Raw genomic sequence first — 27,480 nt, 5'->3', positions numbered from 1 at the left:
TTCATTTTCACTGTACAGTTTATTGAAGAGGCATGGCCTTGTTGCAGATAGCAACAGGCTTTGGTAACTGAAGCCTGTGTGATTGATCATCAGCAGTGTTTTGAGCAATCCATGTGTGTGGTGTACAAGGGTGAGAGACAGAGATAAATATATAATTCAAGCCAGAATGATGTCATTCTAAGTATTGAGTGGCTATAAGTCACTACTAAATTATTACATTTTATTTTGTTCACGTTAACTAATGAAATTAATTCCTCTGTGGTTGCTTAGCAATCAGGAAAAAAAGCTTTGAAGAGATAGTTTTGCTGACACCTTATGGAAAATCTTGTTATTGCACTCAGGTAGATGGTTTTTTCCTTCCCAAAGGTGGAGTGACAAGATCTGAACTTTCCTTACTACCACTGCTGCCAGGGTTTTACTTATATTTTTCAATAGGAGAGAAAACCCCGTACTTGATTCTTCCTCTTTCTTTTTTCAGCATCATTATTTTTTTAAGAGCAGATGCTGAACAAAGCAACATTTGTTTCCACTGTGCAAAAACTGTTGACTATTTATTGTGTCTACAACTGAAGGCTGAATTATATCTTAATGGCCAACACATAGTTGCTGTGTAAACAAGAGGCTGTATGGTCAGAATCGGTAAAAATGCTGTTTGGTTAGTGGTACTTGTCTGATGAAAGAGAAAAAAAAAGCTTAAATTCTGTTTCTGAATTACTAAGTGTGTATGTAATATAAAACTGAATTTCCAATTAACTGTATTAGAAATGTAGTGCTAGGTCCTCATCCTTGCTTTCAGTACAGATGTGATCAGAAAGCTGATGTAAGCAGCCTGGTGGAGATTTCCCTTAACCTAAAAACCCATTTCAGCCTCTTTACCCTCTATGTAACATTTTGCCTTGACACCTGTGGGGAGACTACTTTTCAGCATGAGCTAGCAGTTTTTCTGTCATGAAAAACTCAGTTATTCTCTCATATGAAAAGGGAGAAATCCGGATCAAACTCAATTTGACTCCTTACATACTAAATGTAAATGTAAAAATTTGCCACTGGTTTTGTATATAGCCCTTAGTACAAACGCTTCTCATTTCTTGATTTCTTGACTGGCTGATCTTCTGTTCTTGCTCTTCCAAGTCACAAGAAAGGATGGAGTAGATCTGGATGGTTTATATTTTTCCCACCCATATTTCTGTCTTTGGAGAGGGAAATAGGAAAATAAGGTTACAGCTTCATGGGCATATCATCATTGGGTTTTGGTGAGATAGACACAGGGTGGTATCTTTAGGGCCTTCTTTTTCAGTTATTACTGTGCAACAAAAACAGGTGAAAAGTAGTGCAAAATATCAGTAATTTTTCTGGGTAAATATTATGGTTTATTTTGGTAGATGGAAAAACAGAGGAAGAAGTACAGTAGATTAATGCTTTGAATTCCATTCATCAGTGTGTTTTGCTGAAGAACTAAAACAGAGCTCAAAACACAATGCCACCTCAGAAAACAAAATATCTCGCAAATAAAACTTTTCATTGGAATAGAGAGTTCCCTATTGTAGACTTACAGATATTAGTCTATAAATATTTACATTTAATAATTGGGTCACATCATTTGCAACACATATACCCAACTTTATCCTTCCCTATATTTTTTAATTTTGAATAGTTCTTTGTGTTCTGAAACATGTTCTGATATGGATTTTCATTTTCTTCCCATTTTTAACATGTTAGATCTTGAAAACAATTATCTCCTAACAACTTGAAATGTGAACATGGTGGACAGGAGATTCATCTATACATTCAGACACACATGCTTCAGTGCTTGTGTGTATGCCTATTTGTTTACTGTATGTATATTTTAAATTAATACACAGCCTTACTTCAACAGACATTTTGCAAACACACACAGGCTAATGTGTTATCATCATGCACATATCACATACAATATTTTGCCAGTAAAATAAGGGTGTGTGTGTGTGTGTGTGTGATGAAAATAAAAAAAAAAATTGAATTACAATAGGGTCTCATGAGTCATGAACTTAATGTTCACAAATTCAGTTATTTGCGAGCAGCCGAGCAGCTGCTTCTCCCAGGGCCTGGGCACCCCCCTGTATTCACAAAAAATCAACATTCGCAAGGGTTCTGAACACAGAACAGTAAAATAATGAAATGTCTAATAATTTTAACTTAATACATATAATTATGATAGTATCAAGGTATTAGACAGTAGTATGATCCGGATAGTGAAACACTATCCTCTTGTCAAGATGGTTGCAGTCCTGTTTGACACTAGGCAAGGTGGGCAGAGCCGTTGTAGATGTTACTCTGAGACTTGAAACCAGTCTCTCTAAATAAAGATGGATAACTTGTAATGTATTTGCTTTTCTCTTTTCGCTCTCTCAGTAAAATAGGCACTGACTCCCAAAGGGCCAGGTCACTGGCTAGTGATCATGTAACAGTTACTACCTTTTACCACACAATTGCTCCAGAGCTTGTTGAAATGTAACGGCACTTTAATGGTCTATGTTCCAGTCCCCCATCTCTAAAATGGGGATAATAGCACTTCCCTGTCTCGCAGGAGTATAAGAGAATAAGTATACTGAAGACTATGTGGCATTTAGACTAAAATAGCTAAAAAGAAGTAGAAATAGATTTGATTTGACATTTTTCAGTAGATAGGTTAAATCAGTTTATTTTTTTCATTGATCAATGTGAACTCAGCCAGTTTGGAGAAAAACTATTACTTTCATATTTCTTCCCTACGTAGACTAAATCCATCTGTGTGCAGAAGACAGAAATGAATTGCATACCATCAGACAGGAAAGGGTCAACACTTGTGCAGAGGCCAACTTTGATGCACTAATAAAAGCCCGTTAGAATTCTTATATAATTCCAAAGTAATAGTTTTGCTTTTGAGAGATACTAGGGGGCAAACATACCTGGTCAATTTTTCATTTGCTAATGCCAAAAAGGTGCCAAACATTTTAAATCCAAAACAGATTGAATTACTGGTGAAGAAGATTTTAAACTTAACTAGCTACTTTGACTTTGACTCTGTCTGAGATGTTCCACAGAAATAGCAAGTATATGGAGAAAGCTCTTTTCCTATTGCAGTATCTTGGAGCACTCTGGATGCAATTACAATGGTGACATAAGTTAATTGCATGTTTACTGAGAGGCAGCATGTTATTTTGAGGCAGTAATGCAATAACTGCCTAGTAACAGCTGAAACAATGTTAACTTGAATTGATGGGCAGACCTCACAGTTGAGATCAGATAAAAATCCAAAATTGTAGGGTTTTCCTCCTCCTTTTAGCTTGAATCCTCTGGCACCATCTGTCTCCAAGCTGCAACAGCAGGTCAAGATGAGGCTTTTCTTGAACCCTCCAAACAAATCTTTTACTCTCTTGCCTGAGTCTGGTGTTAGTAGTCCCAGACCAACATAAGAAGTGAATGTGCAAGGGTCAGGATTAGGCAGGACTGTGAACATCATCTTTAAGTGCAAGATGAGATGAAATGCAAGGGGCAGAGTTTGAGATTTCTTTGCAGAGGTGGCTTGTGTTGAGAAAGAAAGCCAGTACTTGGTGTGGTTGAGCTGTGGAAGAAAGTACAGCAACCCCAAATTTCAAAAGTTTGCTAGGACAGACAGGGATGGGATTTAAGCTCCTTCTTAAAATGCCTAGTTTGACAATGTTAATAAATGTTATTACTTTTCCCTGAAAGTAACTTGATCTTTCCACTGTAGGGGAAATTGGAGCATGAGCTGAGTGATACTTTCTTGTTTTGTCCTTGGTCATCTCTGTTCAACAACAAGACAAGGTGAATAAAGATGTGTATGAATAAGAGACTATGTTAGAGAAATGGTTCAAGTATCATTCGTTCTTTTGGAAACCATTTTTCCAATATTGTTGTCAAGGTTAGACATAGGTGGATGCATTCGTTAGACTAGCTTCTAGACATTTTTGTCATGTATATCTAACTTTTAAGACCATTTTTTATTTTTATATACAAGCGTACACACACAAGTAAATGTTTTTGTAGGTGCATTGTGAATATTATAGTTTTATATCAGCTTTAACCTATTTACTTTCTCCTCTGCCACACTTTAGTTTGTGCACCTTCTGATATTAGTTTTTGGTTTTTTGTACTCATGAGGCCTTAACCAGTGAGTTTATGGAAGCCCTTAGCTGAGGGCTGAGTGGATGAGATATGGATATTTTTGATAGCTTTCATGATTGGTCTCAAAGTGACTCTTTCAAGTCATTAGTTAATTACCTGTTAGAGGAATCATACTAGATTTTGCAGTGATCAAAAAACATTGTATAATTGATACATCTGAAAATCCGGAACCCTGTAAAGAGACTGGTCAGCAAACACTATACAGAAAATTGAGTCATTGTCCATGCTGAAAACCCCACCCAGATTATCCTACAAAACAAAAACACAGCTATGATGCTGTCTAGCATCCACCTGCTCCCTGACACTTCCTCTTCCCCAGCAAAATCTCCAGATCGGAAGAAGTGGGCCTGCCCCATGAAAGCTCATCACCTAATAAATTATTTTGTTAGTTTTTAAAGTGTTACATGACTGCTGTTTTGTTTTGCCAGAAAAATCTTGTTAGAAAAGACAGGCATTGCAATGTGATCTAAAAAGAAATAAATTCTTGCTTTTTCCAAACTAGAGAGGGAAATTTGAATGTCTTCACTTGAGGACCCTTCTCTGGAATTATCCCTGTCTCCGGTCCCTGGAGCATCTAACAGGATGAGCAATTGCAGAACGGAGGAAACCAAAGCAGAGCAAAGTGCCTTGACTGGGGCCTGATGTGATTTCATTTCATTTTGTCCTAATTTATCAAATTGCATACCAATTATCCTAATTTATCAAAACTCCCTTTGTCTTATTTGTGTTAAGTCGCAGCCGCTCGCTCTCTTCTAAACCCTAGTCCAGGAAGGCACTGGACAAATCAGTCTGCTGCATCAGCCAGGTCTGACAAAGTAGGATATATCTATGTTGCAACAAAAAGCCCCTTGTCGTGGCTGCTGCTGACATGGGTCAGCAGAGTTGGGCTTGCAGGACTCAAGGCTACATGGCAAATTGCAAAGTATGTGTTTGAGCCTGGGCTGCAACCTGGACCTTGAGTCCCTACAACTGGGGTGTGGGTGTGAGAACCTGGGCTCCAGCCTGAGTGTGACCTTCTGCACTGCCATCTTTTAGCTCCTCAGTTCAAGTCATAGGAGACGGCGTCAGCTAATCTGGGCTTTGAGCAACGGTGCCACAGGGATTTTACTGCAGTGTAGACACCCATAGAGACTCAAGTCTGAATGGTGCATTGTTTTGCCCTGTGCTCAGTGCTATAACTGAGGTGGATGGTGGTTGGTTCAGAGGTTCCATTTTCTGGGGCAGCCAGTATGCCTGGGCCCCACCCACCTTATGTAAGTGTGATCACACTGTTTCTTGTGAGTGCACACAGGCAGTGGAAAGCAGAGAAAAGCTGGTAAGTGACATACTCCAGCTGTTCCCCCCTTCTCCACCAAAACTTATTTCTTGATCATACCTCATGTTCACATCAGGGCTCTGAGATGGGAGGATCAATACAAAGAGATCAAGCATGCCAATGAGGCATCCCTTGCACTCAGTAGGAGCAGAAGTTTTCCACCCCTTGCATTACTTTAGAGAGGCATGCAGGTTGCATGCAGAAAGCGATAGAGGACCAGGCCCTTTTAGCTAATTGTCATTTTCCTATTGGCTAGAGATCCCATAGCCTATACTATCTTCTCTGATGTCCTCTCAACTTCACTGAACAGAAAGGGTGACAGAGGAGAGCTTAGTGTACCATATAAAATAGCCCTTTGTACTTGTCAGTAATCTCCCAGATCTATCCTCTGTGTCCTCTCTCAGCTAAAAGAACAGAACAGAGATAAAAGAATAGGTTGAACCTCTCTCATCCGGAACTTGTGCGGCAACATCTGTAATCCAGCATGATTTTAGTTAACCGGACGAATACTTATCATGGATGTGGCCAAGTTTCTTGTGGTCTCGTAAGGTTTGTTTACAGTCTCCAGTCCTGACTCTGTGTTATGTGCTGTTATTTAGCTATAATTTACCCCCAATGTCTTCTAAAAAAGCAGTAAGCAGTGGAATCTTTGGTAATGCTGCCAGACAATCTTGACCTCCCGTGGTCCAGCAAATTCTCTCGTTCGGCACCAGTCAGGTCCTGAGGGTACCGGACGAGAGAGGTTCAGCCTGTACTGTAATGACTTGGGCTGTTCTTGGCCTAGATCACAGATGTTTCAGCAGCACTCCTGAAGCTTATTTTGTATTGACACATCACTAATTTTTATACAGTAGAGTGCTTTTGTTTAATTACCTGCCACTTCTGCAGCAGTTTATTAATCTCCTGGTTTAATCCTTCATTTTATTTTGTGACAAGGGGATTATGTATGTTATGTTGTGATGTGTTTAAGACTTAGTTGTTGCTGAAGACTGCTCTTTGAAATACATTTAAATTGGGGCAGTGCTGAGCTATTGTACTTTGATAAAAGTACACAAGATGTAAAAGCATCTTTCTTTGTTCTCAATAAATGTGAAGGCTGCAAGAGTGAATATTTATAGAGAACTTGTTGAAACATTATTGCTAAATTAGCTTGATTTGTATCTTTGCATTAGAGTAAAAGCCAAATTAGAGCTGACAGTTTTTAGACAGGATTTTAAGAGTACTTCGTCTTCCTTCATTTTTCCAAGTAATGGATATAACTTTATAACTCTGGTAGCTGAGTGCAGGAATAGGCAAAATAAAACTATAGACTAGTGTACTGAAGGAACATATTACTGAGAGACAAAGATGATATTATTTCTTCAAGGAAGATTCAGCGAGCCAGTCAAGTATAATTTTCCTTGCATTATTCTGGTAATACCAACATGTTGAAAAAGTTAAGGCTGTTTGTATACTAAAAGTGATTTTCTGAAAGATCCGTTGCTGTGTAATATGGCTCGATTAATAGGATGCTGGGAAAGAAGGCCTTCAAAAGTAGGCAGCTTCATCTTGAACTGCTCTCTGAGTACACTTTTTCTGACTTCTACCTATGCTGAAAAATGTATGCCTTTATTTGACACCGCATGCCTTGCAGTTCACCTCAACACTGCATTGTGCCTGCAATTTACATTAGCCCTGGTAACCAATTTAAAGACTGAAATTTTGTGGTAAGGTTACAGAATGAGAAGAGTTGATTCCTATTTTCATCTTTGCAGTTCTAGAGCTTTTCAGCAATTGGTGATGTCTTACTGGGGAAATTTTTTAAACCTTCTCTTTTTTAAAATTCATTCTGCTGGTTACTGTTGCATAGTGCTGCTAAGTTGCTTAACTTTATGTATTGAAGGAATAGCTAGCCGTAAGAAAGCTTTAAAGGATCAGTTTAATGAACATGCTTATAGGGTATTAACTCCTCCAGGGGTTATACCTATATAATCATTACCAAAAATCTTTGGGCTTGCTTGGTTGTAAGGTTATGTTTCTAACTCTTTCCTTACATCTCCATTAAATCTTGATTGCACTTTAATGTGAAAAAAATATTCAAGTAGTAACTGGAGACTAAATTGGTTTGTATAATATTTCTAGCACAATGATCTGAAGGCTGGAAGAGTTGCACTTAATGAAGGAGCAAATAATAGCTATACCCTCTGGGCCTTTATTGTCTTAATTACAATAGAAAGCTACGTAAAGGAGCGGTTATTTTGTAGTTTTAGTTAACCAAAAATTACAACTAAACACACACAAACTCTTTTTAAAGTGTAATCTTCACTTCAAATGTCTTGACTTTTGTCACTTAACCAATAAAATGTATCAGACTTAGCATACTGTATGTCTCATGAAAAGTCAAGGACAGCCTTTAATCAGTAGAGCAAGGTAGACAATGCAGAAAGCAGAGTACAATTTTAAAATTGTCATGGAAGAGTAAACCCATTCGGTTCCCAGTTTTGGGTGAAATAACTGTTTTTTATAGCATGTTTATTAACATTTTAAATACCATTTATCACATTTATGTGCTAGCTTGTTGACTCTAGGGAGAGTTTGACTGCAATGATATCATCTTTCAAATACTCCTTTGTCTGAAGAAAAGGTGAAGTGCTACTGGACTGCATTTTTGTGATCAAAGAAGGTATAAGGTGTGTAGTTCTTGTCCCTGGACTTGTGAAGCTCTCTCAGCAGGCAGTGCAGATAGTTATTCGAAGGGATCTGGGTCACTTGGTAGCATGGGCACTGTTAATATAGCTAGATGCAAGGTCATACATCTAGGAGTAAAGAATGTATGTTGCACTTAGCAATAGGGTACTGTATCATGGAGTGTGTTGGCAGACACTGACAAGTACTTACAGGTAATGGAAGAAAAGTAAAAGGAACCTGAGTTCCTAGTGAAGTGCTGTAACTTTGAGGTTAAAAATGATTTTTGGATGTATAAACAGAGGACTATCAAGTAGAAGTAAAAATGTGGTTTCACCTCTAAACTCTGCATTAGTGAGGTATTACTGGAATACTGTTTTCAGTTCGGATATCCACATTTCCAACAGGGTGATAAAAAGTAGGAGGGGGTTAAGAAAGAAGCTACAAGAACGATTTGAAGTCTGGAAAACATGCCTGTCAAAGAGAGACTAACATAACCAATAGATATTTCTAAGGGAAGGTTGAGGTGACTTGAAGATGGTGTACAAATACCTAGCTGGGGAAGAGATTTCTGGCAATAGATGGTTCTTGAATCTGGTGCAAAAAGGCTGTTTGTGATCCCATGGTTGGAAGCTGAAGCTAGACAATTGGGACTAGAAAGAAGATAGTTGTAACAGGTAGGGTAATTAATCTATGGAAAAAAATGATCTAAGACAATGTTTTCCAAATGGTGTTCTGGGTTCTGCAAGTGAAAATAGGGGTTCTGTGAGGAAATTCCATAACAATAACATTTTATTTCATAAGAAATCATAATTAATATTTAAATATTTGTGATTTTTATTGAAAACAGTTTTCATTTGCGTTTGCCATGATAAGTGTCCCAGTGTAATGCCAGCTTAGCCAGAGAGTGGGGATGATGATGTCACTGCTCAGTGCCGCGTGCAGTCAGTCAGTGGTGCGATCGCCTGTTTTATACCATCATAAATCCCCGTACTCCCTCTCAGGGAGCATGGATCCATGTGGGTGACTTGATTTTTTTGTATACATCAAACGTGATTTTTTGTTTTTAAATATGTGGAATTAAACTAAATGTTGAGCTCAGGACCTTGTTTAGCGTTTGTTTGTTGTTATCCTTACTTATTGTGATCTACTTTTTCAGCTCCAATATGAGACTGTTGTTATGTGTTCTGCAAAATGCTTTGAAGTTTAAAATGAGTCCATGGCCAAATAAAATTGGGAAACACTGACCTAGGAACATGATGGATTCTTCGTTATTTGAAATCTTTTAAATCACTTCTGGATATATTTTCTAAAAAATGCTTTGCTCAGGTAGAAGCTATGAGGTGTACTCGGACATAGTTGAATGGAAGTTCTTTGCTCTGTATGCAGGAAGTCACACTAGATCATCATCCTGCTGGCCATGAACTTTATGAAGATGACTTTCCAGATCCTTATCAGCCAGTGTTTCTTGAAGTGGCTAGCTGGTGAAATAAGGATCTACCAATTCCAGGATGAAGGAATACCAAACATATACTCTTGCTACAGTGAAACAACAGTTTCTTGGAAGTCTTTGTTTTCATCTGAATCAAAAAACTACCTCACTTTAAGAGGGTTTTACAGTAGTCACATCTTCCCTCAAACCAATTGAAACCTCAGCCTTAGGTAGGATTATTCAGCTCATTTATGGTCTGCAGGCCATGTGGTCAAAAGTGTAATAGGGTAGCTAATAAGCCTCCCTTCCTGTACCAGCAATTTGAAGAAGCTTCATTCAAACATCAAAGGCTGAGACGGAAGGAAAGCTGTTGGACTTTCCTTGATAATTCAGATGAATCAGACTAATGCCTTCAAGTGAATTTGTACATGTTGACTAGCTCGTCCCTCCTCCTGCATACTTGAACAGTATTTAAGTTCATGAATCCCTTTGTGAACAGGAACACACAGGGTTCCTACACCCTCTGCTTTCCATTGTTTTTGACTGCAGTGAATTGGGATACAGTTAATTTTGTATGTTAGTGGCAGGATAGATAACAAGTATGCTCACTGTTATTTGTGCCATTGGAATGTGGACACTTTAAGCACTGCCAGAAATACAAACACCTGTGTGCTTTTGGGGTTATTTTAAAATCTTTTGAGAGCTTTTGTTTGTACAGGTGCCTGATTTTATTAACTTTCGAAAAAACAAACAGAGCTGGTAAGTGGTGGCATCCATGTTTTTCATGTCAGCTTCCTGAGCAGCTGCTAGGCATTCTCTTCTCAATATGATCTAGGGTTTCAGTTAACTGTGGATAGAATTTGAATTTAAACAGTTCTTATTCAGAAAAGCTCAAACATAAGTGAATAGGCTGTGGGCATAATAAATAGTTTTCCTTCCTCTCCACTTCACAGCTACCCACAGGAATCAAATCTACAGAATCAGAGCCAGCCTAATGTAAAATGACAGACATAACAAAAATGTAGAATGCATGTTCAGCAGCTTGTCTGCTTTATACATCATCTCTGTTTGGAACTTTGCTGTGTTTAGAAGTGCCATGCCTGAAAATAACATGTTAATTGAGACTTCCACATTCTTCTATTGAGTATTTACCTTCAAAGCTGTTATACCTTTTGCTGTATGTCAAGCCAGAAGACAGTATTTTGTTTGCATATGCTTTCCTATAAAATTTTCATGACTCAGCAAGCAGTAATGTAGTTTTTCTCTCCCTTTGTATAGTATTTTCTTAGGTAATTAATGTCTTTCAAGAATAAGGTGGTCATTTCCTTTATAACTTAATTTTGATGGATATTGTGATGAGTGATGATAAACATTCAGTTTAATTATAGAAAAATCTTTGCAGAACCTGCATCGATATTTGTATTTTTGTGACCACATCTTAATGTTTTTTTTCTCATACATGCATATTTTCTTGGGCTGTCCAGCGTGTGATATTTTTTTATTGGCAAGGGACAGAGTGATGCATTTGTCCTACTTATTTAAGATCTATACCAAAATCTAGTTTTTTGTAAGACTAGGTGGTGATTGGTTGGGGGAGTAAGCAAATGAAAAGATTAAGTGGCAACAAACTATTACAGTTAATTGGAGTTTCCCAGAAGTGCATTCTTGTTAATGGTCTTATTAGGTCTGTTTGACTAAAATATGAACTACCGTAATTGACCAGTAATAGCCATCTTGTTACTCCTTGTCTAAAGCTGGATGGTTATAAAGTGCTTCATTAGCTCTCTACATAGAAGATTCTTGTATGCAACAAGAAACTGCATGCAACTTCTGAGATGGTTTAGAGTTTTGATCCTTGAATTTGAAAGAGCATAATGAATTATGGAAACCCTCTAGTAGTATGTTGTTTGAAACAAAATGTATGAACAGTTTTTAGACATGGTGTTGCTTTATAACATGCTTAAGTCTTTTATTCTCTTCATTTTTAGGTCTGGCAGTCTCTCTTCAACTGTTTCATGGAGACATTGAACAAATTAGGAGAGATTACACATCCATGTTTACTCATGGGTTATCAATAACAAGGAAGCTGGGTTTTTCCAATATTATCATGCCTGGTAGGTTTAAAAGAAAAATAAGAAAGAAATAACAAGAAAAAAAATACACCATTTACTATTGGGTTCCTTTCGAAAGCAATTCTGTACATCAGTAGTTCTCAAATGTCAGCCCACTGGGACTTTATGAGCGGATCTAGTCTCATTAATGATTTGATGGTTTAAAAAGTATTTTCTTCCATGTCATGGACATTCTGCTTTATAATATCCACCCACACACCTCTCACCCCCTTCCTTCTATCCTATTTGACTTATCAGTTTTTATTGCCATTTTTTTCCCTTTTTTGGTCCTCTGTACTTATAAATGTCTGTATGTATTGAAGATCAAACTGATCTAAAGAAGTGGGTCTATCCCACGAAAGCTCATCACTGAATAAATCATTTTATTAGTCTTTAAGTGCTACATTTCTTCCATAAGTGCAATTGCAAATATTTTTTCTAGGTGTAAACAGGTTATGGAGGCAGATTCTATACAGCTACATTCATCTTCCTGCACTTTAGTTTAACAGTTTGCTGAAACACAGGCCAGGGTTCTCTTTCCAGGTCTGCTCAGAAGGCAGTTGCAGAGTTAAACCAAGTGCAGTATTACCTAAACCCTTAATTTAGGTGTTAGCTGCTCCAAGTCATCTTCAAAGACAGAGTGCCATAATTATTATTGAGTACACTCATCCCTCGTTTAACAAGTACTTTACTAATGAATACTCACTAAAACGAGGAACATATACACCTACCTTTATTCACAATATGAGTGAACTTCCCCTACTTATATGAGCGGGGTCCCTTGCTGGTGGTGGGGAGACCCGCAGCCCCACAGCTGGAGCAGAGCCAGCTGTGGGGTCCCTGGCTGGGAGACCCGCAACCCTGTGGCTGGCTCCACTTCAGCCAGAGGGTCCCTGGCTGGGGATGGGGAGACCTGCAGCCCCACTTCTGGAACGGAGCCAGCTGTGGAGTCCCAGGTGGGGGCACGGGGAGACCCACAGTCCTGCAGCTGGTGCCTTTTCCCTCTCTTCCTCAGACATGCAGCTGTCTGACAGCCCTGCGGCTGGGGGAAGAGAGGGAGAAGGCTCTTAGCCTGGTTCGCTCCCCTGCAATGGCAGGAATGTGAAACTGACCAGCTGTGAGCTGATCAGTTTCCTGGCCCCACAAGCCATGGGGAGACTGGAACCAGCCTGCCCCTGGTTCCCAACTGCTGCCACTCTGGGGGCCAGGAAGCTGACCAGCCCTGGAGGTTCCTGGCTCCCCTCCCCTTGCAGGAATATTCGAGTTATGCAGGGGTTGCAGGAACAACCCATGGGTAACTCGAAGGTTTATTGTGTTAGACCCCCCCACCCACCGCCTGCCCTGCAGACCTCACCCTCGGCCAGGTTTTAGCCCCCTCCCCAAGGTCCCAAACTGCCCCCAGCCTTAAACCCCACCCCCCCAGCAGTCCCAAACTGCCCCCAGCTTTACACCCACCCCAGCAGCCCCAAACTGCCCCCAGTCTTAGTCCACCACTGCATCCCTCAGCAGCCCCAGGCTTAGACACTCCTCCTCCTGCAGTCTCTTCAGCGGGACTGCCAGTCTGGGTGGCTCCCCAAGCCCTTCTGCTCCCAGCTATTAACTCAAGTGTTAAGGTTTCATCACCTAGACATAAGGTAGTTGCTATTCCTAGTGACAGAGAGAGCTGCTGGAGATGGCAGCTATCACTATTGATAGATATCTGCCTGAGGCAGCAATGTTAAGAAACTGCAAATGGCTTCTTTAACAGCCACATGCACCTGGGAACTGACCAGCTGGTGACTTTTAGCAAATCTAATGGGATCCGTATTTGGGTCCCGAACGATAGGTTGGGAACCCCTACTCTCCATACACACATCACATCCTATTTCAGGTGCCAAACTATTCAAATACATCGGAAAAGTACCCAAACTCAACTGGTTTATGTTAAGTTACAAGCACTTGGAATGAATTGGAGATTATTACACATATTTTAATGGGAATTTAGTGTCACCCTTATGAGTTTTTGCCTACGAGCAGAAATTTAGGAACCAATTGTGCTCATATAGCGAGGGATGAGTGCATATAAATATTTACATTTCATATTAACAAACAAACCAGATGTTTTGAAGAGCACGTGAAATGGCCTTTGCATAACTTTTGATGAAATATGTTGGATTTTGAAAGTGCCAGTGTATTCTTCTATACCAGCTTTTTAAGCGTTTTGCTGTTGGTACAGTGTACATTGTCAGAAAATAAGTCGTATTTGTGGCATCTAAATCACAATGTGCCACTTTTGTGTAATGTGTTACACTCATTTATTTTACTGCACACATACATATGCATTCTTTTCTCGCTGATCTTCTGAGATGGTTCTAAGACAAAAGTGGCTTCACCTTCAGTGTCACCTAAACACTAGACATACTGGAATTATCACCACAGTATGTCTCAGTGTCTGTCCAGATCCCCTCTGTGGGGTCAAGAGGGAACAGTCTGATTTGTGGATCCTTCTTATCAGAGGCTCGGACTTCCCCAGGAACTGATTAACAGGGCCCATTGACAAGCAGGAGTGCTGGGGGAAGGGAGGAATTGGTCTGTGGGGCTGCTGGTGGATGCTGAGCACCCACTGTTTTTTTCCTGTGGGTGCTGCAGCCATGGAGCACCCACAGAGATGACACTTATGCTTCTTGTGGCAAGTGTTCAGCCTCCGTCTGTTTATGGATGGTGTTGTACTCAGTTTGTATGATCAGGAGGAAATCTTCCTGTAGATACAATGTTACAGGTCTGAGTCGTAAAATAATGTATCCCTTGGATTTTTATAGTGCCTTATCCTTCCCTATGAGCTCAATTAACTCGAAGAATAGATTTTAAAGTTCTTACCTGAGTTTTTCCTCTGTTTTTTCCCATGATCTAAGACGGAATCACAGTTGAAAGCAACTGTCAGATAACTAAATCTGACTTGTTGGGTATGTAACTTCTTGGAATGACAAAAGTGCTCTTTCTAGCACCTCCTCTAAGTCTATAAAACATTGCATGGTCTATAAAACAAGTGGATCTTGCATAGTTCTAGTGATTGCTCTTTTGGCTTATGTGGCAGCAACAGGAGTCTCTCAGGCCATCTCTTTGTCCACGCATTCAGGACTGGATGCTGTCTTCAGCCTAGGAGTGGACATAGGGGATATCACTTGTGTTACACTCTCAAGATCTGACTACCACCTCTTCCAAGTAAAACTAATAACCTTCCTATCTTCTGTCCCATCAGTGGGATTCATGCTTGAAAAATAGGTTTTCAATTCATCTGAGGAAACTAAACCTCCCAATTACAAGATCAAAACACTGGCAAGTTGGTTTAACGGTGAAATCGAAGGCCACACTGTCAATGCCTTGGTCACAAGCTATCTGTTTGTTTCACGCCTGCCCCCCACCTCAGACTCAGTGGACAGAATGCATAAACAGAAAGATGGAATGTCAGTGCCATAAAATGAATCGGAATCACTCACTAACAATACTAAAAATTATTACGGGCCTATACCACTGCTGTAAGGGATGTGAACAAAAAGATTTGGTTACAGATGCTGCCATCAATACATCACTGTTTGGGTGGTAAGGCACCTAAGAAATGGACAAGATCCGTGCTAGAGTCAATACACAAGAAAGGAAGTGTGTTGGAACAGAACAGTTGCCCTAATGAGTCATCTAGGCAAGGTACTGATGATATGGAGAGAGAGCCTGAGATCGCAGATAGAAGAACGTCTACCAGATGAGCAAACAGGACTCAGCAAAGCTAGAAGTACCATACAACAGATATGGGCACTTACATTGATAGCAGCAAAAATCTCAACAAAAGAACAAGAACATCTACAATTGCTTCATCGATTTTTCAGAAAGCATTTGAAAGTACAGATCAGTGACTTGGGTGGTGTTGTCATATGAAGTGGATAGCTGGGAAATGTTTTTGAAGGATATCAACTACAATGCAGAGGCAGCAGTGAGAATGTGTAGAGAGTTGGGAAGTTGGTTTAGAAGAAGTAGAGGTACGAGACAAGGGGATCCGATAGCACTAATTATCTTCATCACTCACCTAGAGGGAGCGATGGATTAGATCAAGGAAGAGGTAGAAGAAATATAGGTGCACAGGATGAGAATTAACAACTTGAGGTTTGTGAATGGTATAGTTATCATCAAGGAAGATGAAGAAAAGCTAGTGAGAATGATGCAAGTGCTAAATGAGGAAGGGAAGCAATTTGGACTGATTATGAACATGGATAAAATGAAAACAATGGTATTTGGAGATAAGAAAATAGGAAGGAAGATCATTGTAGACGGGATTGAACTAGAGAACATAGAGAAGTTCATATATTTGGGGAGCAACATGATGTGTGATCTAGTTTGTAAGAAGGAAATAGTGACCAGAATACCAAAAGCAAGAGTGAGTTTGAAGGTGATGGATAAGAACTAGAAAAGCAAAGTTATTAGCTTAGGAATGAAGCTGAGCATCTTGAAACGTGTATTCAGTGGCATGTTGTACAGATGTGAGATGTTGGTGATAATGGAAGATTTGAGGGGAAGGATATTTGGCTTTGAAGAGAAGCTGTTATAGAAAGATCTTGAGAATAGGATGGATGCAGAAGGTCACCAGCAATGAATTATAAAGGAAGATACAGCCAACAGAGAACCTATTGCAGAAGGTTGTACAATGGAAGTTACAGCTATTCGTGCATATCTACAGGATGAACAGTGAATGAAAAGTCAAGAACCTGGTATTCGGCATAATGGATGGCTCAAATAGGAGAGGCAGACCCCACACAGAATAGGTAGATATTAGCAGAGAGATAGCCGTGTTAGTCTATATTCTATCAAAACAAAAAAGCAGTCCAGTAACACTTTAAAGACTAACAAAATAATTTCTTAGGTGATGAGCTTTCATGGGTCAGACCCACTTCTTCAGACCATAGCCATCCAAGAACAGGCATGCATTTGTATCTCAAAATAGCAACTCCAGTCTATGCACAGCCTGATTGATTCAGCTCTTGGAATGAGGATCTGTAAAACATGCAGATTCCATAAGGTTGGTCTTCATGGGACTTTCCAGATTGGATCAGAAGCAAGGTCCTTCTTATCCGGTATCCTCTCTCTGACAATGCCCTAGAGCAGATGCTTTAGAGGAAGGTTGAAGAAACCCGTAGTAGACAGGTGTTGGATGATTTGTTTCCATGTAAGGGCTCATTCTGGTTTCTAATAGTGAGAGAGACTGAAACCCTGAAGCATACAATTTTAACCATCATTAACTGTAATTCTGAATATTCTTGTCATCTTTTTTATTTTTTATCACTTGCTCAGTTTTTGACATTATTAGGAAGGAGTTCCACAATTTACTTATGCATTTGTATGAGCAAGTATTTCCTTTTCATTTATCCCAAATTTGTTGCCTCTTAATGTCACTGTGAGCCTATTTTTTCCTGTGTTTGTGAGACAGCTTGTTTCTGGACTCCCTCTAATTCTGCAGTGCCTTTCCTGATACGGGGTGAACAGTAGTGCACACAGGACTGGAGATGCAGCCTTGAATTATATAATAGTGTTACATTTTCACTGATATGCTCCATTCCATTCCTTATGCATCCTAAAATCTCATTTGTTTTTTGACCACGCTTGCAGATTGAGCCAAAGTCGTCATTGAACTTTCTGTACTGACACTCAGCTCCCTTTCCTGCAGTTAATACAGAAACTCTAAACTTCTGTATAACACGTGTTGCAATGAATATATTCCTCCACTCACCCATTGCTCCCCATTTCCTTGAAATTTAAAAAGAAAAAAAGGCTGCGTATAGCGACTTGTGGGTTACACAGTTACTATGTAAATAACCTTATAGCCTGTGACGGATGAAGCTATAAGCATGTTTCTATGTTGTTTTCAATATTTTAATACATTGAGGAGGAAAAACCATGCATAGAATACAAAAGCTCAGATGAGAGTAAGGCTAATGAAAGCTGTTAATTCCCTGCTCATCGTGTTGAGTATTCACTCCTTTGCATCTGCCTGTATATTATCTGCTTAATAGAGGAACATTACTTTCAAAAAATAGATGTGCATGCAGTGACAAACAAAAAACACTTGTGTATTCTATAGAAAAAATGGTCTGAATTTTCCCAACCTCTTCCATCTTCCACATTAGAGGACTCATGCCACCCCTACCCCTCTGCACACTTCTTTACCTGTATATGTTTCTTTTCTTAGTTGCCAAGACTACAAAAGTAAGTTAATCTCCTTTTACCTTTGCTAGTAACATTGTCTGATTGTGCTGTGTACCCAGAAATCAGTTTAGAAGAATATTGTCAAGTGAAACTGTCCTGAAATTCCTGCATCTATGAAAGGGTTATGATCTGTATCTTCTGCATTTAAAATTCTGCTTTAACTGCTTTTTAAAATCTTCAGTTACTAGACAAGCTCCCATTCATGCAAATCTTGAAGAGTGGGCATGGAGGGGAGGACTAGAGGAGAGATACCTGAGCGTGTCTTAAGTTGGATGAGTGCCAAGTAAATTGCCTCTCGTGTCTTACATATAACACTCCTATTGATACACCTCAGAATGATATTAATGTTTTTCACAACTAAATCACATTGTTGACTCATTTGGTATGTAACTTAGTATAACATCCGCATCCTTTTTAGCTGTTCTATCATCTACCCTGTTATTCCCTATTTTGTGATTATAAATTTGATTTTTCCTTACTAAGGGTGCATCTACACTAGCAACTTCTTTCAGAAAATCTGGCCTTTTTTTGAAAGAACATGCAGAGCGTCTACAAACAAAAAGTGCTCTTTTGATCCAAAAGCTAAAGAGTGCGGCTTTTCTTCCAGAAGCCCTCTTTGTCTCCCAGATCAGGAAGAGCTCCTCCTTTTGAAAGTTTATTTCAAAAGAAAGCATGTGTAGACACCCCATGGGCCCCCTTTTTTTTTTTTTTTTTGGAAGAACAGTCCTCATGGTGCTGGATTTTTCAATACCTGGCCCATTCTTTTGGAAGAGCAGGGAGCTATGTGGATGCTTTCTGTTGAAAGAGCAGCTCAATTTTTTGATCTGCTTTTTGTGTGTGTGGATGCACTCTTTTGAAAGAAGTTTTTTTGGAAGAGATCTTCCAGAAGAACTTTTCAAAAGATCTCTGTAGTGTAGGCATAGCCTAAGTGAAGTACTTTGTACTTTCTTTAATGAATTTCATCTTGTTGAATTCAGACCAGTTCTCCAATTTGTAAGATCATTTCAAATTCTAAACTTCTCCCTCAAAGTACTTACAACTCCTCTTAAGTTTATTATACACGTTTTATGGGTATGGTCTCTGTTCCATTAGCCAAGGCATTAATAAAAATATTGCATAGAACCAGATCCAGGACTCACTCCACGAGATATGCCCTGCCAGTTTGGCAACAAACCATTGATAACTGCTCTTTGAGTACAATCTTTCAACCAGTTGTATACCCATGTATAATAATTTCATTTAGACCACATTTCTCTAGTTTACTTAGGAGAATGTTTTTGAGAATTGCTTTAAAATCAAGCTATATCAGCTTCCGTTTTTTTATCCATTAGGCCAGGAACCCCATCAAAGAAGGAAATTAGGATGGTTTAGCATGATTTGTCCTTGACAAATCCATGCTGGCTATTCCTTATAATCCTCTGAGTTCCTTATAATCTTTTCAGTCAAAGACCACACGCAAGCAAAATCCAAAACAAAACATCTCGCTGCTCATGTGATTCCAAGATGGGAAGAAAAAATATCACCCTTCACTCACTCACACTGGGCTCCAGCCCCATAGGGAGATGCTGAGGCTTGGGGCTTTGCCCTACAGTAGGGCCAGCTGACACATCCTCCAGCCGAGCAGGGATGGAGTGGGAGAAGGCACTGGGGCTTGGGGCTTGCAGCCCATGACAAAGAGACTTGCTGGGGGCCAGATGAAATTAAGCTGGCAACCCGCATTCCATAGGTTCACTACCCCTGCTTGAGGTGGTTACAAATAGATTGTTTAATACTTTGTTCCAGTATCTATTCAGGTATCGGTTAAGATAACTGGTCGCTAACTCCATTGGTTCTTTTTGTTCCTCTTTTAAAAGATGGATACTATTATTGCCCTTCCCCATTCCCCTGCTACCTCACTTTTCTTCCATGAGTTCTCAAAGATAATTTCTAACAATTCTGAAGTTGCTTCAGCTAGTTCCTTTCACACTCCAAGTTGAATTTCATCCAGCCTTGTCAACTTGAATACATCTAACTTATTTAAATAATCTTTAACTTACTCTTTCCTTGTTTAGTCTTGCATTCCTTCCCTGTTGTTGTTAATACTAATAGTGTTGAGTATTTTTAGTAAAGGCTGAATCAAAATAGTCATTAAATTGTTCTTGATGTTACCTATTATTAGCTCCCCTTAACTGCTGTGTAGAAGACCTGAACATTCTTTCATCTTTCTCTTGCTCCTAATGTATTTAAAGAACTTCTTACTGCCTTTTATGTCCCTTGCTAGGTGTAACTCATTTTGTGTGTGAGCTTTTCTGATTGCATCCCTATTAATCTTTTTTGTATTTTAGTAATTAATCCATGTTCTACATCTTGTTGGATTCCTGTTTTGGCTTTAGGTCATTAAAGAGCTCCTGAGAGAGCTGTGTTTTTACTCTTTTCTTGTTGTTCCTTCTGTAGCAGAGTCAGACTCGCCACCATGACACTTCCTGCTGGTTTCCCAGGGAATTAGCTCTTGCTAGCTTTGGGGACTTTTCTGTCTCCTCCATGACATCACATGCATCCCTCCCAGATTGTGGCACCCCTCCGCTTTGGCACTACCCTCTGGCATTGCCCACTTTCTGGGTTCCTCCCCTTTGGAGAGTCGCCCAGTCCTAATCCCACCCCTCATTTCAGTGGCCCACTGCTGTCCTTAATTTAATGCCTTGCTGCAGCCATGCTCATCACCAGCAATGGTGCTGGAACTTCTGCATCTTTCTCTTGGCTGGTCCTGTGCAATCCTAGTATCCCCCTTGAGCCTGGGATAGCAGCAGGAGGCGCACAATGTCAGAAAGCCTCCTCTGTCAGACCATCCCTTCTTCTTCGTCAATTGAGGTTTACAGCGATGGCAACAGAACGCATCCACTTTGCTGGAAGTTTTGTCAGACATGGCAGACCTTTTCTGAGAGATCTCCAAATCCCAGAAAAGGGCTGTAGCCTACCTCTATCCCCAGAGGAAGTCCACATGAGAACATTCAGATCTGTACATCTTTTGCATTTAGGTTTTGTTTTAGTTGTTTAAAATATATTTAATAGAAGAAAGGGGAAAACAATATACCATTGCCTTTGGCCAAATGGTGCCAGATTTTCAGAGCTGTTCAGGCCAGCCACCTGTTTGGTGACAATCAAGGTACTCTCTTTCGTATAATCTGTTCTCTGAAACAACAATGTTAACAAGCTGCAAACTCCCTTTGGCAGAAACCACAGGCCTGGCACATGGTCTGTGAAATGACCACGCTGGGATTTGTCTTTTTCAAGGATAGGCACAGACTCAGAAGCAAAAAGTGTTGGGCACAGCTTCTGTTGACTTTCATCTCATTATCCCTCATCCACACATAGAAGCATCTCTTAGTTCTACTATACCTGTGTAGCTGATTATTAGATCCTCTCTGGGTCATTAACTTCATTAGTAGTGATCTGGTTGTTATACAGTGGCTTATACTCACCCTTTCTACAGAGTTTCTCTTACATCAAGATCCCTTAACGCTGGACTATTATAATGCCAGCTGTTATCCAGTGGAGTTTGTGGTAACTGCCAAATGTTATCTATACATATAGTGTGCATCTACACTTGCATTCCTCTTTTGAAAGTGGTATGCAAATGAGGTATAAATTTGCGTATTTGGCACCTCGTTTGCATATTCTAATTTAAGAAGAGCTTCTTTCGAAAGAAGAAAGCCAGTGTAGATGCTGCTCTTTTGAAAATAAGCCCCATCTTTGAAAGAATCTTTCTGCCCATTAAACAATTCTTTAGTTAAAAGGTTGCACAATTTAATGGGAAGAAGGATTCTTTCAAAGATGGGGTTTACTTTCGAAAGAGCAGCATCTACACTGGCTTTCTTCTTTCGAAAGAAGCTCTTTTGAAATTAGAACATACAAATGAGGTGATAAATATGCAAATGTATACCTAATTTGCATTTTTATTTATGTCGTTTGCATACCTTTTTTGAAAGAGGAATTCAAGTGTAGACGCACCCATACAGTTTTTGATGATATACACAAAGCACACCTGTGGTTTAACACATTTCCAACAATGGGATAGGCAGAAATACATTGTTTGCCCTGTCAGAATCGCACAAAATGCATAGCATACACTTTTCAGTTTGGTATCTACCTTTTCTGAAGATTCCATTTGTACTGATCATGCTTCATCTCTGCAATTTCTGTGCTCTGATTTCAGTTGCCTTCCTTATTACACAGTCCTCATTAGTCCCCAGAGGACCATCCATCACTGAACTGAATAAGACAGTGGTTCTGTGGAAAATATAGCATGTAATCCTGTAAATTAAAATTAGATAACACATGCATAAGCAAGCCAAATTAAGGTTGCACATATAACCCTGAATCTGCCATTTACTAATTTATTGATGCTTGACTTTACACCATTAACGTTATTTTAACCTATTCTTTTTGGCCATTTCTGCACCTGCCACTTTCTCTCAAAATTTTCGGGAAGAAGGGGCCTCCTAAGGACTTCCTTCCGGAAGATCCCCCAAGGGTCATGCTCCTAGATGCTGTTTTGGAGTCCAGAAGAGCTTCTTTCGGACTCCAAATCATGTGATTATATGCAATGAGATGCCAGGAGTTTATATCCATGCCTTATTAGCATATTTCAGGCCGTTTATTAGAAGTGGCATATGTAGAAACGGCCCTTGTGTGTAATACACATATAGATATATAGATATATATATATAGAAAGTTTCTTGAGATCTTGGCTGCAAGTACTGTAGCTTCCAACACTGTTATGTCTATAGCATGTACATGTATTTTGTTGAACTTTTTTCTCTAAAGATATTTAATGTAAATACAATAGGCTACGATGCAAGAAAAGAATAACAAGTGTTGAATTATTTTGCTTCTGATATGATACTGGCCTTGAAAACAGCAGCTTGTTGTTTTATCTGCCTTACATTGAGTGGGTATTTAAGTATAGCATCCATTCTGTATCATTCATCCTCCTTTATGCATGAGTGATTTGCCCTGGCTTTACTGCCCACCTTTTACCCTATAAAGCCACATACTTTCTTCTATAGGGTGAGACATATGCTCTTCATTGTTTTAATTACAGCTGTATAATGCTGAAAAAAAATCCATGTTTTCCTGAGTAAGGCAACCCAAATGACTTGGTTTATCTGAGATGTTAAAAACAGGGCAGAGTTTCCGGAGTTAATTTAGATCAGTAAGTGTATTGTCTGCATTATACAGCCCGCTGCCCCACTAAAGTCTGCTACACCTCATTCAATTAACAACATGCTGATGTTATAAAGGGCACATCCTCCTCTTTTGTCTCCTTTTCCTTGCAATTAGAACTCTGTGGGCAGTAAAAAAATGACTTGGTTTGGCGTTTTGTTAAAGTGAAACTTGAATGATGGCATTGAAACTTCACAAAAGATTGTAAAGCATTGGAACATGCCAGAACTGCTGTCCTTTTTTTGACTCAAATTTCTGCACAGTTTGCAACATAGAACAAGGAGGAATTCCATGATTTCAACCCATTTGCGGATTCATTAGGATCTAAAATTTCAGGAACTCAGTGGTATGTGTTTTTTTGGAAACCACATACAGAATGTGCACATTGTGGAAAGGTACTGCTGAATATACAGCCCATGCGTCTCAAATTGATCCTAAGAAAGATATGTCTATAGCTCCCGCTTCCATGCTGAAAGTAGTCCTCTTGCAAGTAATCTTTTTTAATTTAAAAAGATGCATTTAATTAACATTTTTCTCTGAATCTAAAGTTTTTCACAGAGAGAGACTAGAACTGATCCAGAAGTAAACATGTGCCACACAGGGATTCCACACATCTCACTTCTTTGTTGATTAGCATCATAAATTTTGTTTCATTATAAACTACTTTTTTTTTTTTTTTTTAAGTAGACAAAGTTTCTGGAAAAGATATTAATATCCCTGGTTCACTTGCCACTTGGGTGGGACCCTGACTGGCTAAAAAGAAAGTGGTCAGGGAGCAATTTTTTTTGGTACCTCTGTTTATATGGCCATAGTTTGAATTATATTTTGGTGGGATGTTTTTATTAACAATCTCTCATATATCTTGCTGATTAAGATAAAAAACACTCACCGCATCTCAGTGTCAGCATTTCTGCTATCTGGATATTGTTGGTTGCCTGAATTAGAAAGTAGACAAGACAAGGGCTATGTCTATACTAGCCCAAATCTTTGTAATAGCCATGCAAATTGCCATTTTGAAGATTACTAATGAGTCACTGACATACATATTCATCACTTCATTAGCATGCTGCCAGCCGAGGCACTTTGAAATTGCCATGGCTTGCTGCCGCGCAGCTTGTCCAAACAGGGCTCCTTTTCGAAAGTACCCCGGCAACTTCAAAATCCCCTTATTCCTATCTGCTGTTAGGTGATTGGAGACGCCTGAAAAAGTCATGTATGATGAGCTGAAACTCAGAAAGAGCAGGAGAGGTGAGCAGTGGAATCCCTTCAGAGAAACTTTAGGTTGATTCTCAACTTGTATGACATAAATGCCAGTAATTCCTGCATGACATACCTGAATGGAGAGCAATTACAATAACGGCTGTAAATATTTTGAAAAAGATAGATGCATACAAAATAGGGACAAGTCTTTGGTAAGAGCCAACACATCTTATGTGACATCTGTTCACGACATTGCTGTTCAGAGATAGGGCACCATGACAAAACCATATGTAGGCACTTTCTGAAAAATCCAGGATGCCACTGGGGTGGTGCTCTTACTGTAGAGTCATATACAACTAAATATGTTATAAATAATGACAATAATAATACATCATGATAACAATCCCTCCTAAGATTCAATCAAATTAAACTTTTCAACATATATTGTGTCCCTTTGGCCATGCCAGCATGGTAATGAGGTGCTGAATATATATTTCAGCGCTTCATTAGTAAACTTCGAAATGGCCATTTGCATGGCCATTTCGAAGTTTTGGGCTAGTATGGACACAGCACCATTATGGTAACATGACTGATCTGTGACACACTACCTTACACCAGCACCATGGGACTTCCAGATTCACCACTGTCATATAATTATATTTTATTCCAAGTATGCTTTATGAAGTACCATTTTAATCCACTGGATTATACATACTATCATTGTCATTGTATGTGAAGTTACAAAGTTTTGTGAAGTGTATGTGACTGAAATAGGCTATGACATTGGGAACTCTAGAACCAGTCTTTCAGGTACAACCGTCTTGGTAGCTTAATGCACATATGGCAGATAGAAGGGAGTCCACTCCCTCAACAGCCATCTCAGAAGACTTCTCAGAAAGAATATGTAGTCCGTTGAGACCGCTTGCTCAATGGGGACTGCCTGAGTCCCCAAGTCAAAAGTTGTTAAAGGTGGGAATTGATATCATCACTTGACCTCATGCCCCCCCGCCTGACTCAACAGTTGTACAAAATGTCTGAAGATAAACATTTTGAACTGGTGGAGGGTGATCCTGGGCTGGAAGGCAGCAAAGCATAGCAAAGACAATGCATGTGGTGTTTTCCAAGTTATTTGATGCTTCTGTGGTAAACTATCCAAGTTTCGCGCTCATATAAAAAGAATGTTGTCACTGCTGCATTGTACAGCATCACTGGGAATTTTGCCTCTTTGCTCCTAAATAGCTCTAATTAATCTCATCGCTAGAGATCGCCAAAGCCAAACTAGCTGGTACTTTGAAACATACATTTAAAAGGGATTTTGTATCCTCATATGGAATTTGCCTCTCTGCTTCCTTCCCCCAAAATTAAGGCTGAATTGATGTGGTTTGCACTGTCCTTTATACTTTTATGTTTCCTTTCTATAGGAGAAATGAGAAATGATTTATACATCACTATAGAAAGAGGAGAATTTGAGAAAGGAGGAAAAAGTGTGGCCAGAAATGTGGAAGTGACAATGCACATTGTGGACAGTAGTGGCCAAATTTTAAAGGTACTACTTTGACACTAACTATAAATAGCAAAAATAGAATGTGAAGGCTTGTGTTTAGAGCTGATGCTGAGGAAATGTAATTAAACTATTAACTGTGGTTTTTCTCAAAATGCTTTCAATTTCCTGATATATTATTAGTCATGTTTACTTTCACCTGAATGTCCTATTAACAGGCCATATTGCTAAACTGCATATTAGTAAAAGATATGTGGTAGCTGGCCTGACGGAGAATATTTTCACTGGTACTTGCACAATGTGATATAAATTAATGTCAGAATCCTTTCCCCTGAGAATAAACTACTTGCTACTCCAGCTACTGTAGTTTAGTCAGTCCATGATAGCTAATCTGTTTTTGAAAAACAGTTACATGGTGTTCTATTTTATGTACATTTTGTTGTTGGTTATTTGGTCATGTGTTTTCTGGATATTTTTGTTGTAGTTAACCTTTCAGTTAGGATTGTCAAAGTAAAATATTAATTGTGATTAATTGCATGGTTAAACAATAACAGAATACTATTTATTTAAATATTTTTCAGTGTTTTTTATATTTTCACATATATTTGTCAATTACAACACAGAATACAAAGTGCGCAGCGGTCACTTTATATTTATTTTTATTACAAATATTTGCATTATCAAACCCAAAAACATGGTATTTTTAGTTCCCTCATTATAAGTACTGTAGAGCAATCTGTCATGAAAGTTGAATCAAATATAAACTTATGTACAAAATGCATTCAAAAGTAAAACAAAGTCAAATTTTAGAGTCTGCAAGTTCACTCAGTCCTACGTCGTCTTCAGCCAGTCATTCTGAGAAACAAGTTTGTTTACATTTACAGGAAAGAATTCTGTCCACTTCTTGTCTGTAATACAGTAAACTCTTACATATCCAGCAGCCCTGGGACGAGGAGGTTGCTGGATATGAAAATATTATGGATAACAGAGAGGGATCCTTTGCCACCAGTTCTCTGACAGTGGGGATACACTACACCAGCATTCACCTCCCTGAAGCCCTCAGCAGCTCGGTCCCTGGAGTACCACCTCGGCCCGTGCAAGGGTACCTGTGCTTCCCATTCCCCAGCAGGGTTCAGCAGCTTAGACCCCAGCACGTGTTGGGAGGAGGTGGGGTTGGCTCCCCATGCTCCAGCGACCCGTACCACCACACTCCCCACCTGGGTTCAGCAGCCCCCGGTGTCTCAGGCCCCAGTCTGTGCTACTTTCCACCTGCTTCTGCCACCTGTCCTGCCATATTCCCTGCCTGGGTTCAGCAGCCGCCCATACCTCGGGCCCCTGCCCATGTGTGTGGGTGCCAGCAAACAGTAGAGGGATGCTCTCCCCTACCCCACTGGCATCGGTTGTTGAGCAGCTCTGGTACTACTGCAGCCCAGGCACAGGGAGGGGTGGGGAGCGAAGGATACAGCAGCTTCATCTCAACTCCCCACCCACATCCCAGCACCAGTCCCTTCTTAAGAAGTGGAAGCAACATCAAATGGCTCAGGGTGGGGAGGGATCACCTGAAAGTGAGAACATGCATTCTCATGGCACTGTTGTAGCCTGTGTCATAAGATATTTACATGCCAGATGCATTAGAGATTCATATGTCCCTTCATGCTTC

The 27,480-nt window shown here is 39.6% G+C and overlaps 1 protein-coding gene across 4 annotated transcripts in view; it reads left to right on the top strand.

The window, feature by feature from the left end:
• DOCK4 (dedicator of cytokinesis 4) overlaps positions 1-27,480 on the top strand; it is a 381,443-nt gene that overhangs the window by 201,762 nt on the left and 152,201 nt on the right. For all 4 annotated transcript variants that reach the window (XR_012648259.1, XM_075014636.1, XM_075014626.1 and 1 more), the window contains 2 exons: positions 11,567-11,692; positions 25,741-25,865. Coding sequence is in view for 3 of the 4 variants with exons in the window: in XM_075014636.1 (XP_074870737.1) it covers positions 11,567-11,692; positions 25,741-25,865 (251 nt within the window). In the remaining variant the exon portion in view is untranslated. The remainder of the gene's footprint in view (positions 1-11,566; positions 11,693-25,740; positions 25,866-27,480) is intronic.

The sequence above is a fragment of the Carettochelys insculpta genome, chromosome 1 (genome assembly GCF_033958435.1).
Source record: "Carettochelys insculpta isolate YL-2023 chromosome 1, ASM3395843v1, whole genome shotgun sequence".
Lineage (NCBI taxonomy): Eukaryota > Metazoa > Chordata > Testudines > Carettochelyidae > Carettochelys > Carettochelys insculpta.
This window is presented reverse-complemented; position numbering and strand designations above follow the sequence as displayed.